The sequence below is a fragment of the Hypanus sabinus genome, chromosome 10, assembly GCF_030144855.1.
Source record: "Hypanus sabinus isolate sHypSab1 chromosome 10, sHypSab1.hap1, whole genome shotgun sequence".
NCBI lineage: Eukaryota > Metazoa > Chordata > Chondrichthyes > Myliobatiformes > Dasyatidae > Hypanus > Hypanus sabinus.
This window is the reverse complement of record NC_082715.1, coordinates 106723634-106751205: the sequence shown is the minus strand read 5'-3', so window position 1 is coordinate 106751205 and position 27572 is coordinate 106723634. Positions and strand designations below refer to the sequence as shown.

Here is a 27572-nt window from a genome sequence, read left to right as displayed (position 1 = left end):
TTCCAGAGGGGAAAAATTCTTCATTTCCATCTGAAATGAACTGAACCTGTGCCCCCGGTTCCAAATACCCTACTCGGGTAGCAGCCTCTTAACACCCATTTTGTCAGCTTCCCTCACAATAAGACCCACTCTCAATCTTCTAAACTCCACTGAGTTTCAGCCTCTTTCGTTCATCAACCCAGTGAACCCGCTCCCACTGCCGACAACACAATCTCATCCTTCCTTACACAACTGTACTCAATTCTTAAGGTGTGGCCTCACCACAGCCCCTGTAAAATGGCTCCAAAACCTTACATATGGGACAAAAGCCAACTCTTATAAAAATTCTTACTTACTTGCTAAAATAGACAATTAATTTTGTGAGAATCAAAATCTACCAATGCTCAGGATCTGAAATTTAACAGATAATCCCAGAAACCCTTTAACAGGTCAGGCATCTTCCATGGAGAGGGGAACTATCAATGCTTCACATCCAAGAGCCTTCTGCAGACCGAAAACCAGGTTTCAGTGCAGAAACATTGGGGGAAGGAGGGGTGGGTTTAACAAATGAAAGATATCTGATGGGAGGAAGACCAGATTGGTTAATATATGAGAAGTCATTGGGATCATATGATGTGTTTCCAATAGCAAAGCTATGAGACCTGCTCACCAGGTCAGACTATACTAACACAAAAGAAATCTGGGCCAAAATGACAAGCCAAAGGAGGCCCTGGATCTTTTCTGTGGTACCCAGTGAGTTACTGATCATCAGGCTGAAAATCAGTTGTTCATCCCATTGTCCTTTTCCATTAGCCAGACCCCTCTCTGGGCCCATATGTTACCTCAGCTGTATGAGCTGTTACATTGTGCAATATCTTTAAATTGGCATTTAATATCTTCTGGAAACTCAAACACATCCACTCGTTCCCTTTCATGAGTACATGTTCCATCCACAGACAACTCAACAATTTTGTCAGTTTCCCTTGCATAAAATCATGCTGACTTTTCAATTGTCATATCTTCTTGCTTCAGCTTTGTCCCACAGATTGATTTGAGACCAACTGGTTCTCCTTCCCATCCTCCTGCATCAGTGGTGTTAGATGTGCAGTGTTCCACAGCTCTGGGATCTCTGGAGTCCAGGTACAGTCAGTATATGTCAGACTCGATAAGTCAATCCTGTACCTGTAAACATGAGGGAGCACAGTTCGATCTGCTTCATCGCCTCTTATCGCACAAGAGCACCATCCCTGGAACTGAAGGTCTTCTCAGGGCATCAACTACAGACCCTCAAAATTGAGGTGGCACGAGCCAGGTGTCCGAAAAATTGTTGCATTCCCTTTTTCTGGGTTTCATTCTGCAATAACTCCTCCGAGGAGTGGGTACATTCACAGTGCTGGGCTCAATTCAGATAATCCACAGGAGGTTTAACTTCAACTATTTACAACAAGAATATACTTACCACTCTTAAAAAAAAATCCAAACTGGTCACTGATTTCATAGGCTCCACAAATTGAAATAGTTCCCTCAGGACTCAGTTCCGTGCAAGGGGACTGGTGTAAGAACATGATTGTACGCAACAGTTGGCTCAAATGATGTAGCCAAGAAAGTAAACTCATTACTTGTAAATTTGGATCTTTGAGTTTGCGTGCGTGCAATGAGAGGGTGTGTGCGCGCGTACGTACGTGTACGAGAGAGACACCTATTTCTCAGTGAGTGTCAGTGTGTGTGGGACACATTCTCCACTGAGAGTTAGTGTCAGTGTGCAGTTCCAGTCCCCCATTGTGGGTTAGTGCATATGTGAGACCTATCCCTCAGTGAGGGGTCAGTGTACATGTGTGGGACCTCTTCATCCACCACCCTTAGCCCTACCCCTCACACAGACAGACAGGGGATTCTGGTGAACCAGTTTATTTGTGGGGTGGTGGCCACTCCCCCGCTCAGCCCACAGACCCCCGCACAGGCAGCTGCACATAGCTCTTCATGGGAGGAATGGGCCGGATCTTCCTGCCTGCCCAACCACCCTTCCTCTGCCACAGACCACTGCTTGGCCGCTTGCCCAGCCAGCGGTTCCGACCCGCCTTTCCAATCACCCGCTTATTATGGGCAACATTGGAGACTCGACCCACCGTGGCCACACAGGTCTCCAGAACCTGCAGAGAGAGAGAAGGAGTATGTGAGAGAAGGGAGGCGGAGCAGGGTGAGGTAAAGGGGAGGGGGAGGTAATTTTACCTGAACGTGGCGCTTGGAAGGCAGCTGGACTATGGCCGTTCCATTAACCTTCCTCAGCAAGAGTCCACAGGTCCCTGTAGGAGAGAACAGCTGCCAGTGAGATATCGCAGGCCGGGCTACTGGTGATAGTACAGAGAGGGGAAGAGGACAGAGCAAGGTACTGGGAATGGGTGGAGCAGGTACAAAGAGGGCTGTGTTTGTGGGTCTGAATGGAGGGTAGGGGTGTGGGGAGATTGATTGCTGACACTGACCTGCAGCCCGGATATATTGGGCACCCCGTCCAGGCTTCAGCTCCAGGTTGTTTACCAACGTCCCCACGGGTAGGGCTCCAAGTGAATGGGCATCTCCCTCACGGGCCGACACTGTGGAAATATCAGGTCCCATCAATGCACTTATACTTTCCTACATCTGTCCCCCTTCCCTCCCAATACATCTGGCACCTAGTTTTCACCACCCACTAAGCACTCTGTTTTACCCCTTGATCATAGCTGATCAAGTGTAACCTCACCCGCACTCTCAACCCATGATCACTCTTAACCTTCTCATTTATTATAAGAATCATCTGCCTCTGCCATAGAAATATTCAAAACATCTGCTTCCTTGAAGAAGTACTGCAAGTTCCACCAAGTTACAACTGCTGAGAAAATCATTGTCTCACCTCCATTTTAAATACTGGCTCCTGGTTCTCAATCCACCCATGGAAGGAAAGTTTCTCCCCACACCCACCCTTTTCAATCCTCGATGCTCAATGCACAAGCAGTGATCCAGCCTGTACAACACCCAGTACAGGGACTAGATCCTTGCCCTGTGCTCTGACCCTATCACTGGAAGGGGCTTGGCCCAAACACTCACCAGCCATCCTGCCGATGTGGCCTGAAGTCTTCAGCAGGTCTCCAGGTTGCATGTTCTCTGTGGCGATGATCCACCTCTTACGGGCCCCTCCAGCCAGCAGGGCAATATCTGCTGATCTAGCAGAGGACAGCTTTATCAACCCTCTGAGCAGACCGTCCCAGCCTAACTGCCCCCAACCCAACCCCCCTCTGAACAATATGCCATCCCAACTCCCTCCACCATCAAGCCCAACCCAATGAACAGTCTACCCCAGCCAACCTTCTGAACCGTGTCCCATCCTGAACCCACTGAGCAGTATCCAAACACATCTGGACTGTTACAGAGTGTCATCTCCTCCCATCAAATTCTGACTTCCTATCCTCACTGACCCCGCCATGCACCTCCCTCCTCCAACCCACATACCCACCCTGGTCCTCCATCACAACCTTTACTCCCTCCGTCCCTCTCCAGTCAAGTACCCTCAGCCCGCAGTAACAAACCTGCAGGGGTCATAGCGGACCTCCAGCACTTTCTCCTCGAAGGACTGCCCCTCGGCCCCGGGCTGGTAGCGCAATCGCTGGAAATCAATCATCCGGTAGCGCTGTTTGTGCCCCCCGCCAATCCCGTGAACTCGTACCTTCCCTGCAACACAGTCACAGCTGGGATAAACTCTTGGCCTCACCCCAGTCCCTGCAACACAGTCTCAGCTGGGATAAACTCTTGGCCTCACCCCAGTCCCTACAACACAGTCTCAGCTGGGATAAATTCTTGGCCTCACCCCAGTCCCTACAACACAGTCTCAGCTGGGATAAACTCGGCCTCACCCCAGTCCCTACAACACAGTCTCAGCTGGGATAAACTCTTGGCCTCACCCCAGTCCCTGCAACACAGTCTCAGCTGGGATAAACTCGGCCTCACCGCAGTCCCTACAACACAGTCTCAGCTGGGATAAACTCGGCCTCACCCCAGTCCCTGCAACACAGTCTCAGCTGGGATAAACTCGGCCTCACCGCAGTCCCTACAACACAGTCTCAGCTGGGATAAACTCGGCCTCACCCCAGTCCCTACAACACAGTCTCAGCTGGGATAAACTCGGCCTCACCCCAGTCCCTGCAACACAGTCACAGCTGGGATAAACTCGGCCTCACCCCAGTCCCTACAACACAGTCTCAGCTGGGATAAACTCGGCCTCACCGCAGTCCCTACAACACAGTCTCAGCTGGGATAAACTCGGCCTCACCCCAGTCCCTGCAACACAGTCTCAGCTGGGATAAACTCTTGGCCTCACCCCAGTCCCTGCAACACAGTCTCAGCTGGGATAAACTCGGCCTCACCGCAGTCCCTACAACACAGTCTCAGCTGGGATAAACTCTTGGCCTCACCCCAGTCCCTACAACACAGTCTCAGCTGGGATAAACTCGGCCTCACCCCAGTCCCTACAACACAGTCTCAGCTGGGATAAACTCGGCCTCACCGCAGTCCCTGCAACACAGTCTCAGCTGGGATAAACTCGGCCTCACCCCAGTCCCTGCAACACAGTCTCAGCTGGGATAAACTCGGCCTCACCCCAGTCCCTGCAACACAGTCACAGCTGGGATAAACTCGGCCTCACCCCAGTCCCTACAACACAGTCACAGCTGGGATAAACTCGGCCTCACCCCAGTCCCTGCAACACAGTCTCAGCTGGGATAAACTCGGCCTCACCCCAGTCCCTGCAACACAGTCTCAGCTGGGATAAACTCGGCCTCACCCCAGTCCCTGCAACACAGTCTCAGCTGGGATAAACTCTTGGCCTCACCCCAGTCCCTGCAACACAGTCACAGCTGGGATAAACTCTCGGCCTCACCCCAGTCCCTGCAACACAGTCACAGCTGGGATAAACTCTTGGCCTCACCCCAGTCCCTACAACACAGTCTCAGCTGGGATAAACTCAGCCTCACCCCAGTCCCTACAACACAGTCTCAGCTGGGATAAACTCTTGGCCTCACCCCAGTCCCTGCAACACAGTCACAGCTGGGATAAACAGTCCCTGCATAGAGCAGCTACAGCCTGTCCTGTCACTGGAGACTGGGAGTCCTACACACACCCTCCACCCACCCAATCACCAATCCCAAACACATCACTCTCTGCACCCCCCCCCCCCCCACACACACTCATCGTGTCACCAGGGAGATAAACAATCATCCCTCTCCCTCACCCCAGCCACATCATCACCAGGGAGAATGGCTGTCAGAAACATCCCCACCCCCACATCTCCAGGGAGAGCTGGAGGTCCCCTACACCCCACCCACTGTGTCACTGGGGAGATTGGGAGACCCACATACACTGACCTGTCCCCAGTATCTGGGAGGCGAGAATGCAGGGAGCAGGAAGGGAAGAGACAGGTACACAGTATGGAGGGGTGGGAAGGTGAAGCATCAGGTGGGGAGAACAGGAACCTGGGTAATGGAAACCTGAGGGAGAGGAGGGCTGGAGATTTGGACCCGGGTGGGGGATGGATTACAAGCAAGGTAATTGAATGGCCCAGTGTCCAACCGACCTTTACCCCAGCACACGTACCGGTGTGGTCCCGGCCACCGGTCTTCTTCATGCCGATGGGACGAACTGTGTACTTGCTGCGCTGTTTCCAGTCACGCCTATTGTTGTCCAAGGCGCTCGAGCAGTGAATCCCTCGCTGTGACTGTAGAGAGGCAAGAGGCACCTCCCGAAGGTACCGTCCCAGTGATCGCAGCCATTCCACTGTCAGCTGGGTGGTAAGCCGGGGTACCGGGGACACAGACAGGCCTGCCAATCCTTTCACCAGCCCAGCTAGAGCCATGGCATCGGGCCAGGAGAGGCCTAGATCAGAGCTGCAGAGACAACAGCAACAGTAAGGATGGGAGTTCTGGTCCAGTACAGACTGCTGGGGAATTGTTTTCCATCCTATGTACCAAGGTACAGTGAAAAACTATCTTGCATGCCATCCATACAGATAATTTCATTACAACAGGTCATTGAGGTAGTACGGAGAAAAAGTATCAAAATGCAGAATACCATCACAGAGAAAGTGCAATGCAGTCAGACAACAGGTGCAAGGTCATAACCAGGTAGATTTTGAAGTCAAGGGTCCATTTTACACGCCGGGGGCTGTTCAATAGTCTTATAACATTGGGACAGAAGCTGTATTTCAGCCTGGTGGTTCCTGCTATCAGGTATTTGTACCCCCCTCCCAATGTGAGGTGGGAGGGTATGGGGAGTGGAAAAAGAGGAAATATCCAGGGTTGGGAGGGGGTCCAGTTATATGGGCTGTTTTCCATGATGCGTTGAGCCACGTGCACAACTGAAATTTCAGTCGGAGCAGTTGTCATGATGCATTCTGATAGAGCGGTGTGGGGGTAGAGGGGGTCCTGGTCTCAGGCAGTAACTACTCACATCTAATCAAGCCCAGACTAACTGTCAAACTGAGGCCCAACCAAATGAGGTGAACAAAGCCACGGCTGCAAGAACTCGGGAGTCGGGCTGCCAAAGGAATCGCTGCCGATGGTGGAGAGACACAATTTGGGAATGCCCAAGAATCAAAGATCAACTTTATTCGCCATTCATATTCACATGGATTAGGAATTTGCTATGGTGTGTTGGTGTGACATGCAACAAAAAGCAACAGTATCCAAAAATTATAAAGAATTATATAGAAAATAAAGTTATTGGTCAAAATGTACATATATACCAGCAAGTAATTACAATGTAAACAGCTTTATAAAAAGGTTGTTTAAAGTGTGTACAGTCCAGTGAATGGTAATAGGGGTTAACTAGAATGGTTGATCAAATTAACTGCCTGAGAGAAGAAAATTTTAAGATGGCATGAATGTTTGTTTTGATTGCCCTACAGCACGATCCAGGAGGAAGGTTTTGGAAAAGGCAGCTTACTGGGTGGTTAGTATCCACAATGACTTTCTTGCCCACTTCTTTGTCCTAGTCACAGACCAAAGGACCAGGACAGAAATATCAGAAGCTGGTGGGGTGGATGTGGGTACAGAGATCCTGTCCGTTTATTCTGTGAATGACATGCACCACCGTACTCTGACATGTCAGAGTACAGACGACGATATTCACTGATATCGAATCAGGTACTGAACAGAGCACCAGTACCTCATTCTACATTGTTTCAAGGTGAAACCCCACAACATAAACTTCTCTCTCACAAATTCCATTGCCACACAAGGCTCTTTTCACACCTTCCATATCGAGGGTGGGCCTTCCCATAGAGCTTTTGCAATGCCGGTACTAAACATCAGTGCTTTCCTCAGCATGTGCTTCTGCCTCCAGAAACATGCCAGTTGGCAGCATTCATTACTGATATCACCTTACACTGGAGGGCCAACATGTCAGGCAGACCAAAGGGCGGCGGGGGGGGGAGGTTGTTCAGTGAGTAGATGATTTTCCAGCAGCCAGTTAATCTCTCAGTTTGCGTACCAGAGAACATCCCGTAGATCAAAGTCCCTTAGACCATGAGACAGGCAGAATTAGGCCATTCAGCCCATTGAGTCTGCTCCACCATTCCATCATGGCTGATCCTGGATCCCACTCAATCCCTGCTTTCTTGACATATCCTTTGATGCCCTGACTGATTAGGAAACTATCAACTTAAATATTCCCATGGACTTGGCCTCCACCTCAGTCTGTGGCAGAGCATTGCACAGATCCACCGCTCTGCCTAAAGAAGTCCCTCCTCACCCATGTTCTAAAAGGGCTCCCCTCAATTCCGAGGATATGCCCTCTAGTTCTGGATACCTCCACCATAGGAAACATCCTCTCCACATCCACCTTATTTAGTCCTTGTAATGCAGCTGCTCAGAGCAAACCTCGATGAAGACCAATGGATTGCTCTCCAGACATTCTGGCTAACCCAGTGATGAGGTAATAGACTGTCCCACCTGTACTGCAGCCTCCTCTGGGACAGTAGGTGGTGATTTTGGAAGAATATAATAGAGGGCCCCTTCTCACCAACAGCCATGCAACATCTTAGCGCTTCTTTGAAAGGTCAAGTGATGAGGCGTTATCCCAAATGAATGGAGTCTGCTTGTGGAGCCATCTAACAGATACACAGTCTCCTCCCACAGGGCCTCCAGAACATTCTGTGCTGAACACTACCTGATTGACTTTTGTTGAAAAAGTTTTTGTCCCCTCAGAAGCTTTCTACAAAATGCAGGTGGTGCAGCAAAGTCCAACAGAATGGAATGAAACCAGGCCCAACCTCTGCAATACTGGGAGCAGGTGCTGGCACAGTTAACACAGACATGGCAGATAGAATGAGAATCAGGGTTACTATGGGCTTGGTACTACACGTTAACTAAAGGGGGAGAAAGAAACCCTCCCTTACTCCAGCTATGGTGGGGAATTTCTGTGTTTTCTCCTCATCAATTTGGGTTTGGTTACTGACATCTGTGTAGAGAAGTTGGATCAATACCCTGATTCCCTCTCCAAAGCCCCTTTGGGAGAGAATAGTCAATCCATCGTGATACGCTATCAAAGGCCTTCTCCAGGACTGAGCTGACCAGACATGCGTCCACCCTGACCTTGTAATGCAGACAATGGTATCCTAGAGGGGCACAAGGCTTTCAGAGATTTTCCTGCCAGATACAGCACTTCTACGTACCAGTTGTTCATCTGTTACAGAACACGACTTGAGAGACAGGATAGCTGGGGTTTTTTCCCCCGGAGAGAAAGAGGCTAGGAAGTAACATTATAAAATCATGAGGGGCTTGGGTAAAGTGTATGGTCATAGTCTTTTCATCAGGAAGGGGTGTCTAAACACAGAGAGCATAGCAAGAGGGCGAGAGGAGAAAGACACAAGGACAAGGAGGATCTGAAGGGCTACTTTTTCCACACAGAAGGTGGTGAGAAAATGGAATTGAGGCAGGTACAATGATGACATTCGGAATAGTACAGGGATTGGGGGGGGGGGGGGGCAAGGGTCTTTGGCAGTACCTTGTCAGGATGGACCGGTGGATCTGAAGATCCAAGCTGCACAAACCCATGATACTATGTCCATGCACATTCAACAGTGAGAGGAGTCACCAATTGCTGACCTTACCCCTCCGCTCGGAGATTAGGGTACTGATAAACTTCCTCAGATTCTACAGGAACAGGTGCAGTGTTGTAAACTTAAAGCAGGCTCAGGCCATCCAGCCCCCACAGGGCTGAGTCAACTCATCCTGTAAACTGCCATAATCAAGAGATTTATTCCACCCAAGAGATCGTCTGGAGACTGTCTGTTCCTCCAGGGCAAGTCCAGACTCTCTCAACTCAAAGATTTCAGTGACAGAGTGGAGAAGCTCATCTTATCAGGAATATTCAGAGATTCATCTTTGAATCTGAATGAATATGCCACAGTTGTCATCAACTTCATCAAGACCTGTGTGGACAAGCGCATGACTTCAAGAATATGCTGGACATACCCAAGCCAGAAGCCGTGGATGAACCAGGAGATTCATAGACTGATGAGGGCTAAATCTGTGACACTCAAGATCAGTGATCCAGAACTACACACAAAGTCCAGGTACAACCCATAGGCATTTTAAGAGTGAAAAAATTGAGGTTAGAGATGGAATCGGATGCATGTCAGCTCCGGCAGATTTTGCAGGCCATTACTTCCTGCAAAGGGAAAGCTAATATGAAAGGCTGGGATGCTTTACTCCCAGATGAGCTCAACGTCTCTTATGCTTATTTTGAAAGGGAGAATAAAACTATGCCTATGTGAATCCCTGCAGCATCTGGTGACTCTGTGATCTACATTTCAGAGGCTTCAGACCATCTTTCAAGGCTGAACTCTCACAAGACATCAGCCCCTGGTGGTGTACCTGGTAGGGCTCTGAAAACCTGTGCCAATCAGCTGACCAGAGTCTTCAAGGACCTCTTCAATTTCTCACTGCTGCTGTTGGATGTTCCCACCTGCTTCAAAAGGGCAACAATCATAGCTGTGCCCAACAAGAGCAGGGTGTGCTGCCTCAGTGACCATCAGAGGCTCTCCACTCTGCCTTGATCATCTGGATAATAGTAATACCTACATCAGGTGACTGTTTACTGACTACAGATCATTGTTTAACACAATTATATCCTCAGTACTAATCAACAAGCTCCAAAACCTGAGCCTCTGTACCTCCCTTTGCAAGTGGATCCTTGACTTCCTCACCAGGAGACCAGTTTATGCAGATTAGAAATAAAATCTTCTCAATACTGACGATCAGCACTGGCTCACCTCAAGGATGTGTGCCCACCTACTGCTCCACTCTCTCTACACCCATGACTGTGCAGCCAGGTAGAGCTCAAACCCCATCTATAAACTTGCCAACGACACAATTTTAGTTGGTAGAATTTCAGATGGTGACGAGGAGATGCACAGGAGAACTCAACGTCAGTAAGACAAATTGATTGTGGACTTCAGGATGGTGAAGTTGGGGGAACACATACCAGTCCCCACTGAGAGATCAGCAGAGGAAAAGGTGAACAGTTTCGAGTTGCTAGATGTCAACATCTTGAAGATCTATCCTGGGCCCAACATATTGATTCAATTACAAAGAAGGTACAGCTGTGGCTATATTTCATTAGGAGTTAGAGGAGATTTTATGTCACCAAAGATTCTTGCAAATTTCTACAGATGTACCGTGGAGAACATTCAAACTGTTTGCATCAGTACCGGGTACGGGGGGGTGGGGTAGGAGTGGGCACTGCACAGGATTGGAAAACACTGCTGGAAGTTCCAAGCTCCCTGATGACTCTAGCCTCCCCAGCATCAATGCACCTTCAAAAGGCAATGCCTCAAAAAGGACTATCAACCAGGACAAGCCTTATTATTATTAACAGGTTTTTAACAAATTATGCTGTGCCACAAAACACGAAACTTTAAGACATATGCCATTTTAAACCCGATTCAGATACTCCAGGAGGCTGTGCTGTCAGTTAATGTCTTACAGATCAGAATAGAAGGACTTACAGATCCTCGATGTGTCCATCTGAGAGGACATTAGTCATATGATCCATACTCTGGATTGAAAAGCAAAGAGTAAGGCTCACCGACTCATTGTCCCCCAGTATTTTCCCCTCCACACCCACCCCATCAGCTACAGCAGGAGTACCATCAATCCCTTCAGCAGGAAGGAGGGAGGACTGAGGAGGGTTTTCACAATTATGGATCATTTTAAATAGGAAGTCTTCCAAATTTCTGATGGGGATGTATGGAAGATGAGGTATGTGGAGAGTGGTGGAGGTGAGGTGAAATGCACGAGGAGGAGTGTGAGGTATGTGGAGAGTGGTGGAGGTGAGGTGAAATGCACGAGGAGGAGTGTGAGGTAGTGGGTGAGGGGAGGAAATGTTTGGGGGCAGTGTGAGGTATGGGGGAAGGGAGATAGACAACATGAGGGAAGATTCAGGGTACGTTATGAGAAGGAGCGCGCTAAAAGGACACTTACCCGGTCAACCGGCGCCGCCGCTACGTCACTTCCAGTCTCGAGCGTTGCTTGTCACAGACCAAACCCCGCCTATTGGGTGACGTCACCTGGAGGGCCGCGGCGCCGCCTGGGAGCCGACCGTCCGCCACCTTGAATTTAAAGGATCCGCGGAGAAAACAACAGCGAGCGGAGGGAGGGAGCGTCGCCCGATCGCGGACCTCCGGAAAGAGAGCGAGGCAGTGTCCGGCCGCTCACGCAGCTCTCGGCGGGTAGGGCTGGGGTGTCGGGGCGGGTCTCTGTTTCGGATGGGAGTAGCACATCCCCGGACCCGGCTCACCGAGCGGCCGGCCGGCCGGTCCCGGGCCACCGATGCGGGGAGGGAGGTGGCCCCAGCCAGCAGATCCCGGGTTGTGTGGGTGCAGTAGCAGGGGGTCTGGTAAACAGGTCAGTAGATGTCACAGGGAGATGTCGCCAGTGACTGGAGTCACACCTCAAACAAAGGAGGACGACCGACCGACTTCCAGCAGCCGGTACCCTCGGCCCAGCCAGCAGTGGGGTCCTGATCAGGGATGGGGTGATGTAAATGCATTGACTATCCCCACCCACAGAGCCGCCTTCCAGCTGTGCTTGCAATCAATAAATACCCTGATCACCACCAAATCTTGCACTGTCAACGGGGGTGCGGTTCACCTATTGACTGTCAAACTGCCAAGGGCAGCCAGTCCAGAAAATTCCAACGGTTTGCAAGCCTCTACCTGCCACATTTGTAGCATTAATACCTCGTATGAGTGATCCCATTTTGCAATGTTTCCCCTGTACACCCAGGGGCTGCTAGTGGTGTTGCCGATTTTAGTCGGCTGTCACTCTGGGATTCTGACCCCGGAGAGCCACGGAGGCGATGGATAGAGACTTGAGGATTGGGGAAAGTGATGCCAAGGGTTGGATCAGCCATGATCTTGTTGAATGGCAGGGCAGGTATAAGGAGTTGCTTGGGGTGCTGTAGCTCCCATCTTTAAAATTAATTTTAATGCAGTTCCAACACTCTCCAGTGGCGTATGACTGCACTCCCCACATTCCACTGCTCCCACAAACAACTAGACCAATGCCATCAGTACTGTGGCTGCAAGAGCAGGTTCCAGAGTGGGAGTCATGTGGCAGCACCTTCACCTAAAGGAATGCAGTCATTCAAGGAGGCAGCTCACCCCACCTTCTCAAAGGCAATAAATATCAGCAACATCTAGATTCTATAAATATGTGAATACTTCCTCGTTCTACTCCTAACACCCCATTATCTCTATGAAACTGCTATCTGGGAGCTCCTTCACAGTGAACACAGGGACAGGCAGCAATAGGAAGGGAGGTGCTGGGTTTTTTTTGATCATGTGTGTTGGGACACAACTAGACTGCACAAAGCTCTGGTGAGACCTTATAGCAGGCTGCGTCTGGACATTTCTGCCCCATGTCTGAGAGGATATGCATGCTTTGGAATCGGCCCACAAGGTGCATTTCAGCGTGAGTGGCCTGAGGAAAGTTGGCCTGTAGCCCCTGGAAAACAAAACAGGTAGCCATGTCACTGGGGACATTGGCTCTACATCCAGCCAGCTGTCCTAGACTAGGTTTCAGCATCACTGAGAATCTTTATTGAATTTACTATAAATTCTTGAAGTTCTCTCCAACAGAGAGCAAGTAGCAAGATATCTGACATAATGGAGAGATCAGGGTTAAGTGTACATTAGTTGTAGAGTGCAGAAACAGACCCTTCAGCCCACACATTCATGCCCACCTGAACTACTGCCCTCTGTCTGCACCAGGACAATGCCTATTTACGTGTCTGTCTAAACCCCTCTAAAATGCAGCAATTGAATTCATTCCCTTCCACTTCCTCAAACCCAAACCGCTTTCTGACAAGTTCCAAATATCAACCACTAAAACACCTCTGCTCTTGTGCTCTTTAAAACCCCTTCCTCTCTCCATAAACCTGTGCCTTCGTTTTGATATCTCAACCATGGGTCAAGGATTTCATCTAATTTTTTGCTGTCATCAAGATATCCATCAGTTTCAATCTCTCCCCATAACCAAAGAGCTAAATCCAGGCATCACTCTGGATAATCTCCTCTGGACTCTGGAATCATGCATGACCCTCTAGTGCGTCAACTAGAACTAGGGGACAAAGCCTCAAGATTCGCAGGAGGATTTGGGTCGGAGATGAGGAGGAACTGCTTTTCCCAGAGGGTGATGTATCTGTGGAATTCTCTTCCCAATGAAGTAGTGGAAGCTACCTCAGTAAATATATTTAAGACAAGGTTGGATAGATGTTTACATAGTACGGGAATTAAGGGTTAAGGGGAAAAGGCAATAAGTGGAGATAAGTCCCTGGCCAGATCAGCCATGATCTTATTGAATGGTGGAGCAGGGTTGATGGGGCAGATGGCCCACTCCTGTTCCTATTTCATATCTTCTTATGTTCTTCCTCTCGCATGATGACTCCAGATCTGATATCTACCTTTTAATCCCAAATTTCCTAAATGTCTCTCTGTATTCTACATCCTATTACTGTTGGCTTCCCAAAATGAATCACCTCATACTCACAAGGATTAAATTTCACCTGCCAACATTCTGCCAAAATTTCTATTTGATCTAAATCCTGCTATCGCCTTTCTTGGCATCTGCAACCCCACACATTTTCACCTCATCTGCACCCTTAAACATCCCTCCATTCACATGTCACAAACAATGGTCCCAGTGGTGAATGTGTAATCACAGACTTCCAATCAAAAAAAGCATCCTTTCACCACCACTACCCTCTGCCTCCTATCACCAAGATAATTTTGGATCCAATCAGTTTTAACTTGGGCCTCCCAAAATGCAGGGTCTTGTCAGATGTCTCACTTGCCCATAGACGACATCCACGGCCCTGCCTTTGTTGAATTACACAGCACAGGACCAGCTGTGCAGTAGCAGACTCTGGGGAAATATCCTCTGCTGAATTTCTCTTCGTCCTGTGAGTGAGAGAATGGGAATTCTGTCGAGAGCCTGTCCCGGGAGCTGCACCCCCCCCCCCCCCCTCCTGGGAGCTGTTCTCAGCAGCCACAGTAGCAGTAGGCGTGGTACGGTCTTTGTCAACAGCAATCAACTGGCACAGCCCTTCCCAGGAAGTCAGAACCAATAATTAGACTGGAATTTAACCCTTTCACGGACTGCTGGGTCTTGCTTTGATTATTTCAGATTTGATTGACCCTCAGATTATCAGAGGGTTTGAATCCTGTTTTGGAACCAAGCCTTTTGGCCCCGAGTCTAGTCTGACTGTCAGGCACTAACTTACGATCCCTGTTTACTCCCATTAACTGCACCAGATCTACACACTGTGGCAATTTACAACAGGTGTTTAACCCCCAACCTGCATGTGTTTGGGACGTGGGAGGAAAGCTGAGAACCCACACGGTCACAGGGAGAATGTGTAAACTGCTGACAGAGCAGGATCAAGCCCGGGTCCCTGAAGCCGGAGCAGTGGCTCTGTATGCCTACATGGGCAGACCGTCACCTGCTACCTGCACTCCCGGTGTTTGGGAGGGGAGATCAAAAGTGAGTTTAGACTGTATGTGACCCATGTGACAGTGTATGGGATGTCCTCTCTGTCACAACACTGTACATTCAAATCCAAATGTTAGCACTCACCGATACCTGCCATACATGACTGGTCACAGACTTCCATCACAAAAGAATTTTAGATCCAATTAACCAGCTCACTTTGGACCCCACTTTCTGGACCAGCCGCCGTGTAAATACTCAACAGAAGTCCATATAGGTGAAGTTGGCAATGTTAGTCGCCTCAAAAAAAATCAGTCATGTTAGACAAGATTCTTCCTCACCACCCCGTACAAAATTCGATGATTGCTTATCATCCCATTTTCCCAAGTGTACACAAATATAATTCTGGAGGGGGTTTGCCTCCAATAATTTCCTCTACCACTGAAGTAAGGTTCACTGCTGTGTAGTTATGAGGCTTCTCCCTGCTTAAATAAAGGAACAACTCCTCCGCTCCAGTGTTCTGTTTCCTCGCCTGTTACGACTGAAGATGCAGGAATGCTGGGATAGATCTGAACTGGGGATTTATTGACCCCTGGGTTCCATGACATCCAGCAGCTCCTCCTTAATACTGATCTGCTCCTCACTGTCAGCACTTGGTGAATACAAATGAGAAGTATTCCTGTGCCTGTTATGTCCAGTGGGGTTGTGTGCCCCACCCCTTCTCCTGTGGTATTGCAGATGCCAGCCTGGTCCTCCAGAAGCATCAATGCGCTCCGCACTGTCAAGAGGCAGCACACAGGAGGGGTTTGCTGCAGTTGCCACCGTCACCCTGCACTGCTGACAGTCACAGTTCCAGAGTGCAGCAGTATTTAAAGATGCTTGTGGTGGAGTGATGCTCTTTCCACCAGCAGACCTGTCTGATCATCACTCCAACTAACACCCAGTGCTACTTGTCATTAGCTGTCCACTTGTGTGGGTGGCTCTATAATCTGGGTGAAAGCTTTGTCTTATTTTCCCAGATTTCTCTCAGACCCCTTGGAAATTTTTAGTTAAATTAATTCTGCCCTACACGATTGTCCACATCTCTTCCCTTTCCATGGCTTGAGTGTTCCCTGTGGGAAGCATCTCCTTCAGTCCTATAAGTCCTCTTCCACCCCCAACATTTCCTGAAGTCCGGCCAACTCACACTGGGCCTTTTGGAATTTAACCCCTCACCTTCCATCCTCCCGCTATTCTCTCCGGGACTTCAGGGTTGGGTCTGGGACCGAGCCCAGGAACTGCAGGCAGGATCTATACAGCCGAAGTCTGAACCAATGGAAATACAGGCAGATGCTGCCTAACCAGCTGGGCATCACCAAATCCCTTGCTAAATCATCTGATTGCCTGGGGGTGGAGGAGACCTCATGCTGTCATTAGTACATTCAAACATAGACCCAGTGGACAGATTTCTCCCCCTGAGCATTCCCTTCATCCTAGCCCAGCACACTTGTGGTGCAGAGAGAGAGCTGCAGGTGACAGAGCTCAAATAGGAAAGGATGGTTGCCAGCCATTTTAATTCTCCTGCCCATTCCCACACTGCCACATCTGTCCTCAGTCTTTTCGACTGCCAGGGTGAGGCCAAATGCAAACTAGAGGAACAGCCTCTCGTGTTCCACCTGGGTAGTTAAAAACCCAACAACAGGAACAGTATTCTCAAGTAATCTGTCCCTTTCTTGCTCACCTACCCAGGTCCTCCTCTGTACACAGCATCCCCACTCTGTCTGTCCCTTCTTCCACCCACTCCATATGCCCATTAAACTACAACCCCCGCCCCCCCCACTGGTCCGATTGCAATTCCTTGTTTGGTTCCATACACCACCTTCTTTTCCGGTCGGATTCCACACATTGCTGCTCCCATGCTCCCATCACCTTCCAGCCTGCAGCCTCTTTCCTTATTTCTGTTCATGAGAAACTTGAGCACGTCTGAGATGTACTTGATGGGGAGGGAATCCTTTCACAAACCAGAATCAAGCCCCAGTCTGGAGCTGTTCTTAGGGATAGTAACAGAGCGTCAGCCCAAAAGGAGGAGCTGTGCTGCTGCACAAACAGGGAGCCAGTGAATCGTTTCATCATTTATAGTCAAACAGCACAGAAATAAACCCTTCAACCCAACTGGTCCATTACAACCAAGATTCCCATCCTGATTTTCCCAAGCTTGGGAAAAAGACCTATTCACCCTATTTTATGCACCTTTATGATCTCCCCTCATTTTCCTACACCCCACTGAAAAGAGGTCCCAATCTGCCCAATCTCAGCCCCTCAAGTCCTGGCAACGTCATTGTGTTGCAGGATTGTCACTTGTTTTATAAAGCACTTGGGCAAGAAAGGTGTTAACTGAAGAAGTGGAAGATGTGGATGGAATATTATCCAAGCAGATAGTTTTCTGTCGTGCTTCAGCCCACATATCCTTGTCAAATAAAGCGTTTCACATAAAATCCTCATTGTCTGGAGAGAGAACAGTTAACCTGGAGGAAGAGGCCAGAGTTGTTTATTACAGACACTGATGGATTGTAGAGAGTCAGAATGAGTCTTGCATAAGCAGGCCACAGTCCCACTGATCATACAGGCCCAGTCTAATGACCCACTCCACAGACGCTGCCTGACCCACAGAGCACCCCAGTGGTTTGTTTTCCCCCACCCACGTAATAGCTGGTTATGCTCATGCAGCCTTGACAATGAGGTAACTGTGGGCTATAACTCACTCCCAGGATGCAGCTTAGAAAAACAATGTGCGACCAACACTCAGCTAACATCCCCAGACAAAGAAACAGTTACGATTTCTATACAAACCCGACCCTCCAGGTATGGCTCTATTTGTGAAACAATCCCGGCAGCTGCTGATGGACTGTGGGGATGGTGAGCTGTTTTGCTAACTGCCCCCACTTTGATGACCGTATGTGGTCAGAAGCTAGTGTTACAACCACAGGTTTGCAGCCTGCAGAACTGGGCTGTGCAGTGCCACGAGGTACTCCAGACAGTCTGGTTCCCTGGCCGACGGGACTGATTCAGTGCCTCAAGTGGCCTCCTGATGATGTGGCTCTGTAATGTACAGCACAAGTGCTTTGCAAGAGGTGCATGTGTACAGCAGTATCCCACAGGTTAGGGGATGTCTGTGAAAATGCAGCAAGTTCCCATGGGATAGGGAATCCTGGTGGAGCATCGAGGGGGTGGGTGTCCCAAACCCATTGGGGTGAGTTTTGAGAAGGAGCAGAGCCTGGAGCTGAGACAAGGTGGTCAGGGATAACTGAGACTTCATGGCCCTGTTTGAATGTGGAGCACAGCTACCTGACAATCTGGCTGAGTGTGCTGCCTTGGGGCCCGTGTGGGATGGCCAGCGATGCCTTCTGCAGCCCACTGACAATACACTAAACCAAAATGTGTCTTTCCTTGGCAAAAACAGCTTGTGCCACTGTCTTCTCCAGAACACTGACACAGACACGGTGTAATTCAGCCTCTCATATCCGTTCTCCATTCAGAATTTCCCCTCACTCACCTTACTGCCGAGACTTTGCTTCCAGATACTGGGGTCTGACAAAACAAGAAATGCCCCTGATTTGCTTCTCCAAGTCTCAATGAAATTCCTCAATCCTCCGAGCTTCAGCTAATGCAGTAAAAACTAACCATCTAACGGATCGACCAGACAGAAACCAGGTCTCACTAATGGGGTTTAGGTGTCTCTTTCATTGAATAGTACAGCATGGAAACAGGCTCTCAGCCCACCATGTTCATGCTGACGCATCTATATTGATTCCTTTTACCAGCACAGCATCTAGTCTACTGTGTTTCGGAATGCTTGTCCAGATATTTGAAGGTGTTGAAAGAGTCTCATGCCTCCACCACTCTTTCAAGCAAAGACTGAGATTCCAGCTATCCTCTGAATAAAAAGCTTCCTCAGATCTTCTGTTACCCCAAACCATGCTCTCTACTCCTACTCATCATTTTCCAATTTTGTACATCTCCGGGACCTCGAACTTGTACACCAAGATCCTGCTGCTCCTCAGAACTGCCTAGAGTCCTGTCATTCATTGTGTCCCCTCGCAAAGTGCGTCGGGATTAAATTTCACCTGCCCTTGCTCTAGCCAATTCACCATCTGACCAATGTTATCCTGTAGTCTATTATGACTGTCCTCTTTACTATTGAATAACAATATGCAGGTCATGTGCAAACTTGTTCATCTCCCATATTGTTAATGGACATCAAATAACAAGGGTCCCAGCACAGATCTCTGAGGCACCCATTGGCTACCAGTACTAAAGGGCACCAGAAACAGGCCCTTAAGCCCAACTCGTCCATGCCTACTGATTGCCCATTCCTAGCTAGTCCCATAACCCTCTAAACCTTTCTTATCCATCTGTCTGTCCAAGTGTCTTAAATATAGTTGTAACAGGCTTCCAACATCATCTTCTATCTCCCATTACTAATTTAGGGCCGCAATTGCCTTGACCCATTTCCCATGTGGGATCCTCACCTTACTGAAGTCCCTGTAGACTGCATCAGCCACTGCCCTCAATATATTTTGTTACCTTTTGAGAACTTCTACCAAACTGGTAAGATAGGAGCTTCCCTAACAAAAGGATGCCACTCATCTTTGATTAATCTCTCCCTTTACAAGTGCAGATTTCTCTCAACTCTTACAACAGGTTAAGCCTGTAACTATCTGGCTCCTTTTCCTCTGCCCTCCTGAAATAAAGGAACCATGGTTGTCTCATCCAGTCGTCTGGCATCTCATCTGAAGTGAGTGAAGATTTATTAATCATTCAGGGCATCAGCAAACTCCTCCTTTGTCTGCTGTGGTAGCCTAGGCTGGGGATTTATCCATTTTTAAAACCTGCTTAAATTATCAAATACCTCAAATGGTGACCTGTTATAGAATCTAACTACCAATCCCTGAAGCCTCCAATTACATCTTTCCTAAAAATACAAAAGTATTTATTAACGTCATCACCTACGTCCTGTAGCTCTATGCACAGATTGACGACCATTTTGTCCTTGATGCATTTTCCCCAGCATAGGGGAGCTCTAAACTGTGGCCGTATATTTAGGATATGAAGGGAGAGGTTTAAAAGGGACCCAAGAGGCAACGCTTTCCGCAGAAAGTAGAGAACATACGGAATAAGCTGCCAGAGGAAGTAGTTGTGACAGGTACGATAGATATATATAGGGGCAGGGCTGAGAATGCCATGGGCAAAGTCCAAGCTATATTGCTCTGAGTACTACAGACTTGAGGTCCGGCTCTTCAGATCTATTTTGCAAGACCTTATCCCTCTTTAGCCAGAGGTTGGTGGATCTGTGGAATTCATTGCCACAAATGGCTGTGGAGGCCAAGTCACTGGGTATATTTAAAGCAGAGGTTGATAGGTTCTTAAATAGTAAGGGTGCTAAAGGTTCCAGGAAAGGCAGGAGAATGGGGTTGAGAGGGAAAATAAATCAGAATTAGATTTATTATCACTGGCATGTGTCATGAAATTTGTTAACTCGGCAGCAGTACAATGCAATAGATGATAATATAGAAAAATAAAGTCAATTACTGTAAGTATAATTATATATATATTACATAGTTACATTAAAGTAGTGCAAAAACAGAAATTATATATAAAAAAGTGAGGTAGTGTTCATGGGTTCAATGTACATTTAGGAATCAAATGGCAGAGGGGAAGAAGCTGCTCCTGAAATTCGAAATCAGCCATGATCAAATGGCAGAGTTGACTCAATTTCCTGGTTCTGCTCCTATGTCTGTGGTGTGTCTTTCTCATGTCATTAGCACAAATGTTAGCTATATTCCTCTCCGTTTTGACTGCTCCACTCTACAACTATTCTGTGGTATCCTTGATCCTTGACACAGCCACAGAAACACCCATCCCTTCTCTGATCAAAAAGGCCCTGAGACTCCTGCTCCTCCCTCATTATGTGTCTGAGCCAAACAGCGTAGTGATCTCAGCTCTGCTCCGAAGAGTCCAGCCAGAGATGATCCTCCTCCAGTTTTCAATGCAACCATCTTTGGAGCAAGTTGCACCAACTCTTTCCCCTGACCTTCCTTCCTCCTCCTTCTGATGACTAAGCTGCAACATCCAGCCTCAGATACACCAGTGCCTCCAGCAGGCACTCCAGCTCTAAGCTAGAAGTACCCCCAAAAAGGAGCATCTGAGAGTTCACATAAGCCATACCACACACAACTCAGCTGCTTCATTTAGAAAAGTCCCCCCTAAAAGACTACTCCAAGTTATTGAAACAGTGCTCACCTCCAACCTGACCACCAGCAATGTTACAAAATCCCCATAAACCCCTCCACACTGGAGTTATGTGCCTCCCCTTTCAGAGGCCCAATCAGCTGACACCAATTGATTTTATTTGAAGGGTCACAATTAGAAAAGGTAACAAGTTATTACCTTGTTTAGTGCCTCAGCTCTAACTGCAAGTTCTTTTTGAAAACTAAAAGCCTTCAGGAATTTTACTATAAAGTCCACCATCTTTTGTGACTAAACAGAAGGTAAACTTGAAATATTATACACTTTCCTGTCCCTCACAAGAGCCTGTGCTCTGAAGCTGGTACATTCTGAGTTCGTGTGTCTGTACACCCACACGTGCTCTCTGATAACTTCGCGCTACCAGCAAATTTATCAGCCACGCTTTGAGTGCCTTGATCCAAGTCCTTAACTGAAACTGTAAAAGGTTAAGGCCCAAGAGCTCATCCGTGTGACACAACACTTGCTGAATCTTGCCAAGCAGAAACTACTGGAAACACTCAGCTGGCCAGACACCTGTGGAGAGAAAGAGCCAAGTCAGACAGAAATGCAACGTTTTTATGAAGAGGGTAATTTGAGGTTTTGCTAAGAAGGTGATGGAAGTAGAAAAAGGTGAGCAGGACAGAGAATGGAGGAAAATGTTTTCCAGACGGGCTTTTCCTCACATAAAGTGTGAGAAGACTCTTGGTAGGCAATGTTCTATCCACACAGATTGTTATCTCCTAATTTCCACCTTGAGTTTGAAATGTCACCTTATCAAGTGCCTTCTGATAACTGGGCACAGTGTACTCACCCAGCTCTCTTTGCTTAAAATAAATTGCTCAAACTGCATTTCCTGATTTTGCCCAATCACCTTGAGTTTTTGAATGGCCTGCTAAAATAACTTCATTGGTAGGATATAGGAGAGTTCGGTCATTTGACACATTGAGTCTGCTTATTCAGTCATGGCTGATTATTTTTTCAACCCCATTCTCTAGCCTTCTCTCTGTAACGCTTAACCTCCATTCCCATCAAGAACATATCAATATCTGTCTTAAATACTCAATGACTTGCTGAAGAAATTTCTCCTGTAAAGGGACGTCCCTTTATTCTGAATCTGTGCCCTTGGATCCTAGTCTCTCTCCTACAAATGGAAACATGCTCTTTGTGTCCACTCTGTCAATGCTTTTCAGTAGGTTACAATGAGATTTTCCCCCTTCTCTTTATGAATTCCATTGAGCACAGGCCCAGAGACATTAAACATTCTTCATAAGTTAAGCTTTTGATTCCAGGATCACACTTGTTAACCTCTCTAGTACTAGCACATCTTTCCTTAGATACAGGGGCACAAAATCACTCACTATTCCAAATGTGGTACAATCATTGCCTTATGAATCCTCGGTGTTACATCTCTCTCAAATGTTTCTCACATTTTGCCCAATGACAGATGTTAAGGTGACTACTGTGAGTTCACACTCTCTCCCTCTCTGTCAGGTATACCTTCCTCTGTATCTTAAAAGAGAACTATATCCATGCCCAAAGACACATCAGGGCAAAATGTTGGGCCGGTATACAAAAAATACAAGATACAAGAATACAAAATACAAAAAAAATCAAACGATGAATGAAAAGCTGAGGATAAGATAACGTAATTAGAACAGTGGGGTAACAGGTGGAGCTGCTGCCCCAGTGACCCAGGTTCGTCTGTGTGGAGTTTACAAACTTACATGTGACTTGGGATTCCCCCCACCCCTTCCAAAAGACATGCTGGCCAGTGGGTTAAACTGGCTGCTATGAATTCCCAGTTTGTGTGAGGGATAACATCCAGGGTGGGGTTGGGGAGCTTACACAGGGAAATGGGGAAAGGATCTTATGGGACTGCTCTGAAAGCCAACACAGTCATTGCACCAAATGTCCTGCGTCATAATAAGTATGAGAACATACAATAAGGGCTTCTAGACTTAGAGTCAAACAGCATGGAAAGCAAGCCTATCGACCCAACTGGTCCGTGCCAACCAAGATCCCTCGCTAAGCAGGTCTTATTTACCCGCATTTGGTCACATCCCTCTAAACCTTTGCTTACTCACGAGCTCTGTATCATCACAGGCACATTGCAACAACAGAAGCAGCATTCAAGAGAAAAATATAAATTATATACAGTTTTTATAAAGTACAGGACAAAAGCAAAAGGTTCCCCTATACTTGCATGTACAGAAGCTATTTGATAAGGTGCCTCTCCAAAAGTTACTGTGCAAGATAAAAGCTGGTGGCATAGGAGGTAGCACATGGTGTGAATAGAAGACTGGCTGGCTCCCAGGAGACAGGTCGCTCTCACAGTGGGAGAGTGGAGCATATTTTGTACCATGGAGATTTAAGTTTCAACTTTGCGCACTTTGTAAAATTACCTGGAGATGGGCACCAAAGGTATTCTTGCTAAATTTGTTAATGATACAAAGGGTATTAGGACAGTAATAAGCAATCTTGCTGAAGGAACCAAGTGCATCAGGGAACACCTATGGAAGTAAATGAACTGTTGATGTTTTGGAGTGATATCCCTCATCTGGGTTGCTTTATTGCGAGGTTGAGGCTGCGCAGGGAAGATTTCTGGAAGTGATGAGCAAAGATCTGACAGATGGGGTATAGATGAAATTGGTGAAAAAGGTGAAATTGTCCATCTCAGTTAACGTGTTTATTGATTACAAAGTAACCAGGTTCTGCTTCAGTTGTATAGGACAATGATGAGACCACATTTGCACGACTGTGGATGGTATTGGATCCTTAGGGAAAGATGTATAAGATCCTGTTATAGAAAATATATTATTAAATTAGAAAGAATGCAGGTACAGAGGAGATGTCAGGGATAAGTTTTTACTCAGAGAGTGGTGAGTGTGTGGAATGGGCTGCCAGCAACGGTGGTGGAGGCGGATACGATAGGGTCTTTTAAGAGACTTTTGGATGGGTACGTGGAGCTTAGTAAGATAGAGGGCTATAGGTAAGCCTGGTAATTTCTAAGGTAGGAACACGTTTGGCACGACTGTGGTGGGCCGAAGGGCCTGTATTGTGCTGTAGGTTTTCTATGTTTCTAAGACTTAACAGGATAACACAAACAAAAAGCTGGAGGAACTCAGCTGACCAGGCAGCATGTATGAAAAAGAGTAAACAGCTGACATTTCAGGTCGAGACCCTTCATCAGGACTGGAAAAAAGAGATGAGAAGTCAGAGTAAGGGGGGAGGGGAGGAAGAGGTGCAAGGTGGTAGGTGATGGGTGAAACCGGGAGAGGGGGACGGGTGGAGTTAAGAGCTGGGAAGCTGATTGGTGAAAGAGATAAGGGGCTGGAGAAGGGGGAATCTAATTGGAGAGGACAGAAGGCCATGGAAGAAGGGGAAGGGGAGGAGGAGCAGAGGGAGGTGATGAGGTGATGGGCGAGGAAGGAGATGAGGTGAGAGAGAGAAATGGGAATGTGGAATAGAGAAGTGGCGGGGGGGGGGGGGGGGTGGTAATTACCGGAAGTTTGAGAAATCGATGTTCATGCCATCAAGTTGGAGGCTACCTAAACGGAATATCAAGTATTGCTCCTCCAGCCTGAGTGTGGCCTCACAGTGGCAGTAGAGGAGGCCGAGGACTGACATGTGGGAATGGGAATGGGAAGTAGAATTGAAATGGGTGGCCAACCGGGTGATTCACTTCTCTGTCTCTGTAAGCTGTCAGTGGCTGCTGAAGTACAGAGAGGTAGGAGGGCAAATGCAGAGTTACTCGAAAGCATAGACGGAGCGGTGAAGAAGGCTTTTGCCGCGCTGCCCTTCATGAGTCAGGACACTGAGTGTAGAAGTTGGGATGTTATTTTGCAGTTATACTTTGCGGTGATGAGGCCAGTTTTAATTCTGTATTGAGTTTTGATTACCTGCTCTGGGAAATCTGCTGTTAAACTGGACAGAGTGCAAAGAAGATTTATAAGGATATTGCCAGGACTTGAGCAATGAAGAGATTGGGCAGGTTGAGACTTTTTTCATTGGACTATGGGAGAATGAGGGGTAATCTTATAATGGTGGAAAACGTCTTGATGGCTATCGATAGGGTGAGAATGCAGTCTTTTGTCCCAGAGTTGGGCACTAAAGAGACAGAGGTCAAAGGTTTAAGTTGAGAGGGCAAATAATTGCATGCAGTATGACTTACCCTGTCAGCGCAGCCCTGTGAATTGCTCTGTGGTATCCCGTCAGGTAATGGTGGAGCGTTCAGCAACACACAAGGTGCTGGAGGAGCTCAGTACAGGAAAATGAATGATTGGCGTCTCAGGCACCCGGATCTATCGATTGCTTTCCAGGTCCTGATCTACCCCTTCCCTTCACCTCCTTATACCAGCCATCTCTCCTCAATCTTTCCATCCAGCTGAAGGGTCTCAACTTGAAAACTTAATGCCCTCCACACATGTTGCCCAACCCACTGAGTTCCTCCATCATTGGGCGAGGGAGCAGAGACCAGGAGGGAAGCTGGGTTACTGGAGCACAGGGTGGTAGTACTAACGTCCCTGTCTCCCTGTGGACAGGCTCCCGGAACATGTCGACGATGGTTTACCCCAGGGATGAGAAGCTGGAGAAGCTCAGCCAGGAGGACATCATCTCTAACACCAAGCTGGTGATGCAGGGGCTGGAGGCGCTGAAGAACGAGCACAACTCCATCCTGCACAGCCTCATGGAGACCATCAAGTGCCTGAAGAAGGATGAGGAGGCCAACCTGGTGCACGAGAAGTCCAGTCTGATCCGCAAGTCTGTGGAGATGATTGAGCTTGGCCTGGGCGAGGCACAGGTACGCTGGCGGGGTCAGGGATGAAGGGGTGGGGGAACGGGGAGTGAAGATGGGAGGTGGAGAGGGGAGCAGGTGAGATCGGGAACGGGGATTAAGGCGTGGGGAGGGGATGGATGGGGAGTAGGGAGGGTGTGGGGAGCAGTGGGAGGGGTGAGGTGGAGGGAGCGTAGGAATAGTGAGTATAGGGAGCAGGAGCAGTGAGGGACAGGAGAGCAGGGGGAGGGACTGGATGGCTGAGGAGCAGGGAGGGGGTGTGTAGAGGAGGAGGAGCAAGGGTTGGCAAAGCAGAGAGTGCTGTGAGGAAGGGTGAGGGAGCAAATGCTGGGAAGGAGGAGAGTGGTTGGAGGGAGGAGTTAGAGGAGGGGACGACTGGGGTGGATCAAGAGGGTGTGGACAATGGGGAGGAGTTGTGATGGGTAGTGGTCAGAGGTGTACTAGAACGGGGGTGAGTGGGGTGTGGGTGGATGGGATTCTGAGTGGGGACGAGTGGGAGTGTGAGGGTGGGGTGAGCGGGGGTGTGGATGGGATTGTGGGTGGGGGTGAGTGTGGGTGTGGGTGAGGTTTGTGGGGTGAGTAGGGGTGTGGTTTGTGGTGTGAGGGTGGGTGGGGGTGAGTGTGGATGGGATTGTGGGTGGAGTGGTGAGGGTCAGGTTTGTGGGGTGAGTGGGGGTGAGGTTTGTGGGGTGAGTGGGGCTGAGGTGTGTGGGATGAGTGGGGGTGTGGTTTGTGGGGTGAGCGGGGGTGTGGTTTGTGGGGTGTGTGGGGGTGTGGTTTGTGGGGTGTGTGGGGGTGAGGTTTGTGGGGTGGTGGGGGTGAGGTTTGTGGGGTGTGGGTGTTTGGTGTGTGGGGTGAGAGGGGGTGAGGTTTGTGGGGTGGTGGGGGTGAGGTTTGTGGGATGAGTGGGGGTGTGGTTTGTGGGGTGAGTGCGGGTGTGGGGGTGAGGTTTGTGGGGTGAGTGGGGGTTTGGTTTGTGGGGTGAGTGAGGGTGTGGTTTGTGCAGTGAGTGGGGGTGAGGTTTGTGCGGTGAGTGGGGGTGAGGTTTGTGGGGTGGTGGGGTGAGGTTTGTGGGGTGAGTGGTAGTGAGGTTTGTGGGGTGGTGGGGGTGAGGTTTGTGGGGTGAGTGGGGGTGAGGTTTGTGGGGTGGTGGGGGTGAGGTTTGTGAGGTGAGTGGGGATGAGGTTTGTGGGGTGGTGGTGGTGTGGTTTGTGGGGTGAGTGGGGGTGAGGTTTGTGGGGTGAGTGGGGGTGAGGTTTGTGCAGTGAGTGGGGGTGAGGTTTGTGGGGTGGTGGGGTGAGGTTTGTGGGGTGAGTGGTAGTGAGGTTTGTGGGGTGGTGGGGGTGAGGTTTGTGGGGTGAATGGGGGTGAGGTTTGTGGGGTGGTGGGGGTGAGGTTTGTGGGGTGAGTGGGGATGAGGTTTGTGGGGTGGTGGTGGTGTGGTTTGTGGGATGAGTGGGGGTGTGGTTTGTGGGGTGGTGGGGGTGAGGTTTGTGGGATGAGTGGGGGTGTGGTTTGTG

General features: G+C 48.7%; 2 protein-coding genes across 4 annotated transcripts in view; one reads left to right on the top strand and one right to left on the bottom strand.

Moving 5' to 3' along the window:
- Positions 1–1871: 1871 nt before the first annotated feature.
- mrpl2 (mitochondrial ribosomal protein L2) lies at positions 1872–11627 on the bottom strand. The gene is made up of 7 exons (XM_059982548.1): positions 11487–11627; positions 5599–5888; positions 3540–3681; positions 3061–3176; positions 2460–2570; positions 2209–2282; positions 1872–2129 (listed from the first exon to the last, which is right to left on the bottom strand). The coding sequence occupies exons 2-7, from the start codon at positions 5855–5857 to the stop codon at positions 1917–1919; spliced, it is 915 nt and encodes a 304-aa protein (XP_059838531.1). The 5' UTR covers positions 5858–5888; positions 11487–11627; the 3' UTR covers positions 1872–1916.
- The window catches only part of klc1b (kinesin light chain 1b), a 74297-nt gene continuing 58319 nt past the window's right edge, over positions 11595–27572 (top strand). For all 3 annotated transcript variants that reach the window (XM_059982545.1, XM_059982544.1, XM_059982546.1), the window contains exons 1-2: positions 11595–11734; positions 25799–26058. In XM_059982545.1, coding sequence (XP_059838528.1) covers positions 25810–26058 — 249 coding nt within the window. In that variant the 5' untranslated portion in view covers positions 11595–11734; positions 25799–25809. The remainder of the gene's footprint in view (positions 11735–25798; positions 26059–27572) is intronic.